Genomic DNA, 11,974 nt, shown 5'->3' with positions numbered 1-11,974 from the left:
CGTCCTCACTAAGGCGTATCAACATAACCTCTGGCATGTTGTCAAAAGAGTCATCCCTTTATCTGCCCTCGCTTACTTTGATCACCTCATGAGGTTGCTGTAAATCAACTCGCTGTCTCCCCCCTTTTTGTCCCAGTCACTGTTGTTCCTTCCTTTAAACCCCCCCACAGATAAATGGAGTAACATTTGTGACCTATGTCCAATTAAGTTAGTTAAGTGTCTCATATGATCTCACTTAGATAACAACCAAAGCCCACAGTTTTGACTCGTCTGCTCCTCGTGCTGCTTTATGTTTGTGGAAGCTGATTTTTTCTCGTTGACCTATAGTAGTCCCTCTCTTCATCACACATCAGTTACATCTTTTTATCCACCGTCAGTGCCGAGAAGAGCAAATACAATGAGCAGTCAATTCGATGGTCAAATTGCAGTGATAAATAACAACTTTCTTTATTTTTTATCATCAACAAATTGTTTTAGTCTGACACAGACATAGGCTTAGACTTAGGCTATCTACATTTTCAACAGCTGATAGTGCCAGTTTTTGGTATTAGGCTAAAAATGGGATATGTTGTCAAAAAGAGTTCAGAAAATCAGATGTATAAAACCAAAGGATAAATTACATTATTGCTTGTGGCATACACAGATTAGCAATCTGTTAAATATATTCTTAAATATCATATATTATATATTTTTTATTGTTATCTTTCCTATGTAGTTTTGGGCCTATGTTTTTTGCTTTTGTAATTACACAACATCTTCATGAATGTTATTAGGCTATCAAATTGCTGTAGTTATAGGATCTGCTTATCAAATAATAATATTTAGATGCACTTACCTGAGAACCTATTGCAAGGAACTGTTTCTAAGGCTAGACAATGGTTTAATCACCCTTAGAAAATAAAATGACTGATGGACCATCAAGTGTGTGGTTCCCACTCCTCACTCAAAGAAAGCAAAATGTTACTAGGTCCAACAAGAAAGTGCTTATTTCAATGTAATTTAACTGTAAGTCACAGATGTTTGATATGAGAGGTGACAATGTCTAAGTAATTATGCTTTCAGCTTCAGTGCAGATAAAAACTGTAGATGTCAGACACTGCTACACGATGAAGTGCGACTGTAATGCCAACCATGGTGGGAATCTGTCTATATACATCCATCACTTCCATCTTCCAAGTAAAGAGGATATTCTTTAGCTTTATGGTTCTAGAGGTTGTTCGGTAGCCGTCAGCCATCTCCACCAGTCCAGCAGCTTCACACAGTATGAACATCAATCACAATTAGCTTTATGTGTTGAATATCCTGCAGGTTCACGACATTTAATCAAATAAATGCCTCTGGGTTTCATCCCATTTCGTTTCCTTCACATTTTCCCGTCCTGACGTTAAAGCCATCAGACCCATTTCCAGCTGTTTGCTCACCGTGTCACTCGGGACTGACTGACGCCCGTGAGCACTGCGCGCGCACGACCACACTCCCATCAGTCACGGGCACGAGCGCTTGGCGCACACCCCTCTCTCCTCCGTCGGGCGGAAGTGGGTCCATTTTTCTCTCAGTCGGATAAGAGCGGCTGGAGGAGCTGCAGCCCGAGCGACACGCGCCCGCCGAGAGCGCACACCCTGTGTTTATGTCAGTGTAGATTCATCCGAGAGCAAACAGCTGCAACAGCGACGAAGCACGGGACGGAACCACGGTCCGGACGGTCGTTGGACCGAGCTATTCGCGGTTGCAGGGCTCCGTTTTCCACGCTGCCGGAGGAGAAACCCTCCGCATTCCTGCACGCAGAGAGCCACTGAGGGCGACCAGCCGAGCGACTCGACGGGGAGGGAGAGCCCGAAGCGGCCTCTCCACAAGGCGGACCGCTGAATTCACCCGCACAGGCTAGTGACAGACGTCCTGTCTGGTGTTTGGGCTCTACCGGAGACTCTGTGTGTTTGTTTTCGATGCCCTGACGACCCGAGGCACGCCGTGAGATCGGTGCTTTGATGAATTATTTACGGTCTCGCTCTCCGAGGCTCGCGCTGCGAATACCAACCGACCGCTGGCTGCGCCCGACGCCGTCTGCACGGGCCCCGATGGTGGACTAGAGAGAAACGCCACCATAACAACAACTCGGGCCTGATTTGGAGAGCCGAACATAAAGCAGAAGTGTACATTCTTTAATGCGCGACTGGGTGTTGTTTTGTAGCGCGGAGCCCGGGAGTCATGTTGCCGAGTAAGTGGGGGAGGAGAGACGGAGCCCCCAGTGTTTCGACGCCGACCCAGTGTCACTCCAGCTTCGGGTTCATTTTATGAGCCTCAACGAAGAACCATCGGCCCATCCTTCTGCCCAACCACCCGTCAGCTTCCATTAGAAAACGCCTTACACAACTGATCTGATCTGATCTTATCAGCCTGAGTATTTTTATTTTTGTCACCCCAGAAACAATCTTTGAAGAACTGTTTGGAAGATCTGTCTACCTCATTGTTTTGCATCAGATTTGTATAATACAGAGACAAATCTGTAAGCCGATGAGCACTGTTTTCACTGTTGAACTGACTGTAATACCTCATGAATCTACCTCAACCACAACTTTATTTTCTACAAACCTCAACGGGCCGATGTGTCCCCAGATGAATGCCTCAACCTCATTACTGTGCATGTTGTAAAACGCAGCCTGTCTTTCGGTAACGCTGCAGATGGCTTCGTTTCCCGACTCGGACCTGCAGACTTGTCCGCTCTGCAAGGAGCTGTGCGGCTCCTCTGCTCCCATTTCCTCCAGCTCTTCTACCTCCTCATCTTCATCACATACCTCGTCCTCCTCCAGCCAGACTACGAGGAGGCTGCACGTCCTGCCCTGCCTCCATGCCTTCTGCAGGCAGTGCCTGGAGGGCCAGCGCAGTCCTGGGGACCCGCTGAAGCTGCGGTGCCCCACCTGCGACCAGAAGGTGTCCATCTCTGAGGCCGGGGTGGACTCCCTGCCTTCCTCCAACTTCCTCTTCAGCAACCTGCTGGATGTGGTGGTGAGCTCTGAGGAGCAGATCCAGAACAAGAACGGCCACCATCATCCCCGGGGAATCTTAGGTGGAGGCTCCAGCGGCTTCCATCACTCTCATGGAGGCCTGCTGCACCCTCACCACCTGGGAGAGCCTCAGTGCAGCTCCTGCGATGAGGAGAACCCAGCCACCTCCCACTGCCTTGACTGCCAGGAGTATCTGTGTGATAACTGTGTGCGGGCACACCAGCGGGTGCGGCTGACCAAGGACCACTTCATCGAGTGCCTGGGAGAAAACCTCCACCTTGGCCGAGTCAACGCCAACACCAACTCGGGCCAGCCGGGGGTGTCGGGGTCCATCGCACAGTCCCTGCAGAACAACTTCGCCCTGCTGTCCCTCTTCCAGGATCGCATGAGTTTCTGCCAACACCATGACAATGAGGTGAGCAGAGCCTCAGTCTGAGAAATGAATGGGAAATATATGCATGACAAATTATTGGTTATCTTTGCAGCACCGCCCACCCTACTGGTCCGGTGGGGTTGATGGTCTATTAAAATAATATATATTGTGCATACACTCACACACACACAAACACATTCGCACACACTCCTGCAGTGTAATAGCATTATGCGTGTAGTATAGACCCATACTGGGGGCCATATGGCCTTAGGTTCAAAGGGAGCTGAGTGGCTCTTCACCTAGTTCCCTGGAGACAAACGGGCACGTGTGCTGAGCTGGATTTACACACACACACACACACACACACACACACACACATACACATACACATACACATACACATACACATACACACACACACACACACACACACATGCACCAAGACCCTGCATACACACACACTTATAAGCATAGACACATGCAGAGTCTGGTTAATCTGTACCACACCATCCATTCAGGGCAGAGAGAGGCCCCTTTAGTAACTGCACACATGTTTCTATGACTGTTAGAAGTCCTGTCCATGGACATATTATGGAGATCCAGCTTTTCTCTGATAATGGAAAAGACAAGTTGGAACTCTGGGCCCAAAGTTCTTTTTTTTCTCTTGAACCATGTGATTGGGGCGAAGTAAACTACAAAGGCCTGTAAAACAGGAAACCAGCCCTTTCTTAGTATAGTCATATGGTCAGGAAGAATGACAAATAGCAGTAGCAGGCCGTCTTGGAATGTCAGTTTTGTGCCACTCCTGGTTTCTGCTGCTGGAGAATACACTTCTTAGTCCCAAAAACATGACTTAAAGAAATAGATACAAAAAATGTCTGGACAAATGAGTGTGATCAATAAGTCAGCAAGTGTTGAATGCAGTAATCGTGCTGTATATCCACAATTCAGGTTACCAGATGATTCAGTGCTATTGAAAATGTTTGACATGTAAGCATTCTTACATAGCAAATCAAAAGATGTAGGTTGAATATTGATATGTCAGCAGCATGTGTACTACCTGGTCAAGCATAAAATGATGGAGGAGACATACAGGATGCCATTGAGTGGTAAATGCAAAACATTCTGAATGCCGAAAACCTATAAATTACCTATAAATGAAATAGTGTAAAAAAGGGCACTAGGAAATCTGTACTATATGCTCTCCCGTGGATCCTTGTGCGTATTTACAATTCCATCTAAATGGGGGCACACTCCAGTGCTGTTGCTAGTACCAGCACTGCTGAAGATGCCAACAAGCCCGAGGCCTGTCAGAGGCAAGCATTAGTCTGCTTATTTTAATCTGTATATTTAAAAGAGGTTTTTAGTTCCAGGTTCTATTGTTTGTTAATTTTCATGATGTGGTGTGAAGGAGAGGCATTGGGCGAGGTCACACACATAGCCAGCTATCACCAATAAACCTTTTTTTTTGTATTGTTATTATAAACCTAAACCTTTATTCAATGCTGCTATCAGACAGACATTTATTTATTGGTAGAGTCGGGTACACATTTACTTAGTCTTTGTTAAACTGTGCTGAACTTAGATTAAAAAAATGCAGCCTTATCAATAAATGAGAAATTCTGTCTGCAAAACATTAATTAAGCGCATGGTCGCAAAGGCCCAGGTCAGATTTCCAATTAATTTTTTCCCCCTTTGGTCCCCACCTCCCATACAACCCCCCTGTCTATTGCCAGTAAATGGGTGGATGGAGTTTTCCAGTAACAGCTTCATTTCCCAGTAATGTCTCACTCACTCACTGTGCTTCAGCCCTGGGGGAGGGAATGACACAGGAGACGGCAAGTCTTTCTTTACCTGTGAGTACTGAGCAAGCAGAGCCATTGTCCGTCACCCAGTTCCACATCCTTCACATGTTCAACCGTTCCTCATACACCCAGTCTGCTTGAAAGACAAGTTTGGCTGATTTCATATCCTGTTCTGTTGATCCTGAAACTTTGCGTATCCAATACAAATTTACTCCATGCCAAGGGTTGCCATTTCATAGTTTGTGTTGGAGTCCTTTCCAGCCGGTAGAATACACCATGATGGTGTACTCTATAGTCAGATGGTTGACTGGCTTTCGGGAACCTCCTCCCCTCACACCTTTCCAACATCGGATTGGAGCAGGAGCTGTGTCTGACTATTTCTGTAACTTTCCCAAAGTGAACATCCAACATTCCCACTCCTTTCAGACTGTGATTGGCCAGATATGTGGAAATGAGAATAAAGCCTGGGTAAAAACTCTTTGATTATAAAACGTTTCTAGTTTCTTTACTCCTCTATGACAGTAAATTGAATATATTTGGGTCTTGGAAAAACAAGACATTTGCAGATGTAATCTTGGCCTTTCTACACATGCTCTGACATGTTATAGACCAAACAACTAATCAGCAAATTAAGAAAAAAAACGACCAATTAAATGACAAAAATCATTGTCATTTGCAGCCCCAGTATTGCGTTCACACTTGGCATTCAAAATGGTGACAAGGTCATTTCTCTTGTCCAGCAAATCTCCAACTAGATACGTCTGTCATCTAGTTTTATGGGTAGGGGAGGTAGTTTCTGATGAGGACAACAGAGACCTTTGTTATAAGAAGTTTGTTGCAGGGGGGAAGGGACTTCATCTAAATGATTTTCTTTCACAGAGTTGATGAAGTGAAATTTGTCCTTTCTAATTGAGATTTGCTTTTTCTGACACACTAGTTAATCAGATTCACAGTGGTGCAGTGCAGTTTTTGCATTGTATATCCTGTCATCCAAACCCAGAACGTTCACTGCGTGTCTGCAGCCAGCTGGCCGTCAGCTGTAGACTTTGCTATGTAATCAAAGGCAGTTTTTAACAGAAGACACAGGGCCTCACATCCACTTTTGTTCAAGCTTCTTCTTTGAGGTTTGCATGGTGTGTCAGGGCTCTCATACTAGTATAAGATGGCTGTGTAGTCTGAGTTATGGAGCAGAGTATTTTCCAGGAGCTGGGATTTGTCCCCTCTGCAATGTTACGTAAACCTGCTGAGGAATTTCTCCTCTCCCTGGAGATTGGTGCCAATGATGGTTAATGCTCAGTACTGAACCAACTAAACAAGACAAAACTGTGTTTCTGGGTTATTCTAGGTTATAGTGTCATATGCATATTAAGAATGGGTAATCAATAAAATTCTAGTTTGAATGAATTTGTACGCCTGACCAATAGAGTTTTGTCACCAAAATTAGAGGGTAAATTAATTTTTGTTGCCGTGATTCCACAAATGTTGTTATCAAACACTTGCAACAGAGACGTGTAATGGAGGCTGGATGTTTTTACAGTTTAACAATAAACTTTATTGTATAAAGTCAGTGCACTGAAACAAGAAATTTCAGTGGGAGAGGAATAGTCATAAATTACCCAGAGCATCTTTTGTTTTTACAAAAGCCTGATTTACCTGTTGGACCACAGACTAAAAAAACACAGTTTACCCCAAAGTAGCAGTAATGACTGATGGTAAACTGTCTGTTGGGTAGATATGAAATGCTCTGGCAAATAGCAGATAGGTAGGCCCACTATTTATCTTTGAACTTTAACGCTTTAAGTAAAAACGTCCACAGAAATGCTTACCTTTATGACCACAAAGCAAATCAACTGCTAGTTTCTGGCCCAAAATTAACTCTGTTAATAGCTGTGGTCTGCTGGCCACAATTAATAACATTTGCCAACAGTTATCGTTTGAAATGGTGACTGTTGCTGGCTAAAAGTATGAAGCCTCTGTACAAGTACATATACTTTATTCAGTTTTCAGAAATCAATCTCATATTGAAACACCCAAAAATCTGATAGAAACCAAAGGAACACTGATACTGTGACGGGGACGGGCATTAAAAATGATTTGTCGCCCTCTTCACTTCATGTTTAACTTCATCAACTGAAGAGAGAGGGAGGTTATGTTGTTTTTCCTTATGGAGGCTGCGAAGTGAATATCACGTTTAATTGCTTTGGCCTCAAGTTTTCTCCCAATTCTCTGGACACAATGTTAATGCAGTAATAATTCACTTCAACTGAAGATCATTTAATAACAGAAAGTGTCAGAAATTTTAAAACTGAAATAATTGAAAGGATTGATGGCGAAACCAAGGTTTTCAGTTTGAAGATAAGACTCCTCGGGTAGCAAAGGAAGTCAGCTACCCTCTGATAAGAATATACTATAGGGTCTGTGCACACATGACTGGATATGTTGGCCTACTTAAACGGCATGAATGTCAGTTGTTACTCATCAGACGCACTGGCAGTCAAAGAGGGACCCACGGTGTGTGTGTGTGTGTGTGTGTGTGTGTGTGTGTGTGTGTGTGTGTGTGTGTGTGTGTGTGTGTGTGTGTGTGTGTGTGTGTGTGTGTGTGTGTGTGTGTGTGTGTGTGTGTGTGTGTGTGTGTGTGTGTGTGTGTGTGTGTGTGTGAAGTGGAAATGGAAAATTGGATTACATCAAAGGACTGCCCTCTGCTCGCTGTGATGTCACCCTCGACACAGAAATACATACGCAGCTCCATCTGAGAGACACCTAATGATATGATAATCCCACAAAATGTCACTCTGTGCTTTAGATTAAATTGTTGTCACCATGACGACAAACCTGGCTGTGTACGCGCGTGGCATCTCAGTGACACACACACAGTCTTTATGTAATAGGGGCGGGGGGTTGCTGAAGCAGGCTGAGAGTGGACAGAAAGTGGTTGCTGGGCGATAAGCGCCTGCAATGCATCGTGTTTATAAGGATGAGGTGAAGTTGAACTAATCAGTTTGACGGCCTACCAATGCTCTTGTATCTCCTCAGGGGGCATTTTTGTCAAGCTTTAAAGTGAGGAAGACTGGGATGTTCAGTTGCAGTGGGAGGTCTTAGATTTTATCCTAGTTTGTCATACATTTCCACAGTTCCACTTTTCTTTTGTTAAACTTTACTGCTCCATTATGCAGCTCCACAGAGGAAGACTATCACTTGAAACATATGCTGGGTTGGCTTTGTGATCACCAGTTGCACTCCCCCTTCTTTGGTGCTCGCTCGCAGAGAATGTTTGTAAGGAAACCTAACCCAGCACTGACGCTGATACAAGGCCAGAGGAATTCCTGTAACTTGAGTTTATACCTCCTGCGTTCTCTTTTCCCCTTCTCCCTCTCCCTCTCTCCCTCACACACACACTGGGTATTTCCTCTGCCGACTCCTGCCTTTCTCATCAGTGCTCTCTTTCTGCTCTGTGTCACAGACAATGGACATTATGGATGCAGAAAGTCTCCTCAACATGATTTAGCAGCTGTTGCTGTTGAGGGCCAAGTGATTACATTTCATCACTCCTGGAAGTATCCGTGTGAGTGTGTGGCAGCAGCGTTTTCCTTTCTAAGAGCATCTCCCATCTGTAGGTAGTTATCCTCTGAAGAGGAATTTAGTGTGTGCGAGTGTGTGTGTGTTTCCACACAGCCAGCAGAGTTGGATTATATGAAGTTGGACTTCCAGCGTTTTAATGTGCAACATGTGCCCAGTAATTAGAGAGCATTCCCTGTTTCCTGTGTGTTGTGAATGTGTTTCATGTTGGCTAAAGGGGAGTGTGTATGTGTGTGTGTCCTAGCTTTGATGTCCATTTGAGGACTTTGGGCCATATAAATTTAATGGATAGAAAGGAAGGCATTTATCACATTCTCTTTGACAACGGGATTTAAAACCCATTCAAAAGCTGGAAGCTGCCACTTCCTACTCAGTGGTTGGGCACAAATGGGGTTTTAATTGGCCATTATTTGACCCCACTCAACGGGATTGCGCTGTTAACACATTTAATGTTAAAGCACTCAACTCTATATGGGGGACACTGCACAGCTTCCAGCCACGATTTGCCCCCCTCTTCAATGTTTTTTTTTTTTTTCTATATGTAAGGCCACTACTGCGCTAATTTCTTAGCCCCTGAGATGAGAAGTTGGCATACTGGCTGTAGTTTGAAGAAGCTTCAGACCAGTATACGGTTGTAAGTGCATTAGAGGACCCTATCGATAAGCTTTAGCGCCGTATGATTCCTGACTGTTTTCTAATGCACATATTTCATAGGGTCTCAGACGACCATCTGTGTCGGTTGGATGTAATGTTGAATGTAATGTTTTGTCTAATAGGAGAAAGTTCCAGAGTTTATGAGCCACAACCTCAAAAGTACTGTCTCCATTCGTTGAAGCTTAGATCCAGGAACTATCAGCAAACCCTGATCTGAAAACGTTAGAGACCTGCTGACATATAAGCACACAAACTGACTCCTTGGATTGTCTCGCCCTCAACAACTTTATTTTTAAATGAACTCAACCATACACTACTGTTGCATGGCAAATATAACAGGAGATTGATCAAATCTACACTGGAATACCTCATAATGGTAATATATGAATTAAAGTGTTTAATAAATGTTTTCACTTCAGGAATATCCATTTTTGGAATATGCAAGAGACTTGGTTGTCTGTATATAATAGGTAATACTACATGTGATGTGACAGGCATTCACTCATGTTCATGTTTCAGCTGACTTGTGTAACCAGGCCATTTCCTGTAAAGGCCATTCTCCATAGGCTGCCACGCTGGTCTGCCAGTCATGTTAGTGTGTATGTGTGCAGCAAACAGGCAGTGAATATATACGAGTGCTTTGGAACAGAACATTGTACAAAACGGTGAATGTTTGTTCTTGGCCTTGCATTTTAATGTACTATTTAAGACTAAACCAGTCATATGGTCATGTTTTGACATAAGACAATATAACTAAGCTAAATCTGAGTGATAGAAGTGGGAAAGAGCAGTCTTGTTGTCATGGATTGAGGGTTGTTAAGCATGTGGGTTGTTTATCATGCTCTCTAATGCCATGGTGACCAAGAATAGCTGGTGTGTGACTCTATAGACGGACATGCACATTGGTTATATCTCAACTGCTCCACATTTCATTCACACAGCGTCTCCTTTCGTCCCTTGTTTGCTTGAAGCTGTGACTCCCTCTCATGTTTCTCTCTTTTTTTGCCTTTTCATTGTTGTTGAGCTCTTTTTACCTTCCTCCATCTTTCTCACCCTTTCAGTCTCTTTTCTCTGTCTCGCTCTCCCCCATTTTTTTCTTTTTTTTTTTAACTGCTCAAGTACTGAGCACACGACAGTCAGTCACATGCTCGCTGGGTAAAGAGGCCAGCTGACTGTGGTTTGTTTTCCTTCTCCGCTGTGGGGCCGTCCAATCAGATTGCCGGCTTACGGCCACCGCCCCCGTGATGTATCTGGCAGAGTTTCAAAACATCGGCAGGCATGTCCGTGTGCGTGTTGTGTCGGTGGCAACAAGCCAACAGGGGTTGCCACGAGAGGGCGGGGCAGCGGTGGAGGAGAAGGAGAAGGAAGGAAATTAGCAATGAGGAGTGGAGAGAAAGAGTGATGGGGGAACAGAGAGGGGAGGGAAAAACAAGATACAGAGGTTGTTTGGAAAAGATGGGAAGTAGGTGTCTGCAAATTCCATTAAAGGAGCTTTGTCTGGCAGATGGTATTCCTGGGATTGCTGGGAGTGCTGGGAGTGCTGGGATTGGGTGCTTCACAGATTATCCTGCTTGAACCTACCAGACTGGTTTAGGTCTGGTGCTGGGTCTGGAGCTGGGCATGTTATTTAGCATGGTTAATAAAAATGCTACAGAGGGTAATGGCAGACATTTTTCTGTGTGGCCCGATGTAACACTCGTGATCAAGCAGTTTAGTCTTACAAGTATGCCCCATTTTAAAAAAACACAATACTGATCTGCCTGGCATCAGGTGTTTTACTATTATGTCAATGAAGACAAAGTACCACTAGTAGGGACGGTATGCTAATAGCACAACAACATAGCAGCTTCACCTTCGGCAAACTGATCAGCGGGGGTTCCCTCAACACCCTACACACCGACCATGGAATGACAACCCCACACCATAGCACGAAACCTTGTGTGTTCGTCATCACATTTCTGAAATGCTTGGCTGGTAAGCTGACATGACTTTAAAGCCCCGTTCTACGCAGGGAGTTCTTAAAGCAAAACCTGTGCATGTGTTTTGACCTTTCATACACAAGTAAACAGCATTTTAGGTCACTAAAAACTGAACTTCTGGAAAACTGTTTCTAGGAGATATTTCTGAATTGTATTTTCAGTTTTTACATCTGTACGGGCAGACGCTGAGGTTTTTGGAAACAATGAGGCAGACACCCACATTCACCACCTGATTGGGTCTTATCAGTGTATGAAGCATCATTGGGTAATGCTAATGTAAAGTATGTGTTATGTCATATGATCGCATCTGAGGTTGTACACTGACAGACTGGCTGTTAGATTGTCTTTATTTAGAACGACACTGAAAATACAAACGTGGAAAAAATGACTACTGTTTTAATAAAAACATCATTATTCAGGAGGATTCTGTGATGAGCGATCACGGCATCCTGCTTTGTTCAAAGTATTTCTCTATCGAACCACAGAGTAAACAATCTGCTTCCTTTTTACACCTGCATGTGTGAGCAAACTGTACACAAATGGCCATGTTATGTAGGGTTGGGCTGATAAACGATGCCATACACA

General features: G+C 44.2%; 1 protein-coding gene across 1 annotated transcript in view; it reads left to right on the top strand.

Annotated features, from left to right (window-relative positions):
* Positions 1–1,484: 1,484 nt before the first annotated feature.
* trim71 (tripartite motif containing 71, E3 ubiquitin protein ligase) overlaps positions 1,485–11,974 on the top strand; it is a 34,349-nt gene continuing 23,859 nt past the window's right edge. The window contains exon 1 of the mRNA XM_037093467.1: positions 1,485–3,417. Coding sequence (XP_036949362.1) covers positions 2,680–3,417 — 738 coding nt within the window. The 5' untranslated portion in view covers positions 1,485–2,679. The remainder of the gene's footprint in view (positions 3,418–11,974) is intronic.

This window comes from Acanthopagrus latus, chromosome 3, assembly GCF_904848185.1.
Source record: "Acanthopagrus latus isolate v.2019 chromosome 3, fAcaLat1.1, whole genome shotgun sequence".
NCBI classification, from domain to species: Eukaryota; Metazoa; Chordata; class Actinopteri; order Spariformes; family Sparidae; genus Acanthopagrus; species Acanthopagrus latus.
This window is presented reverse-complemented; position numbering and strand designations above follow the sequence as displayed.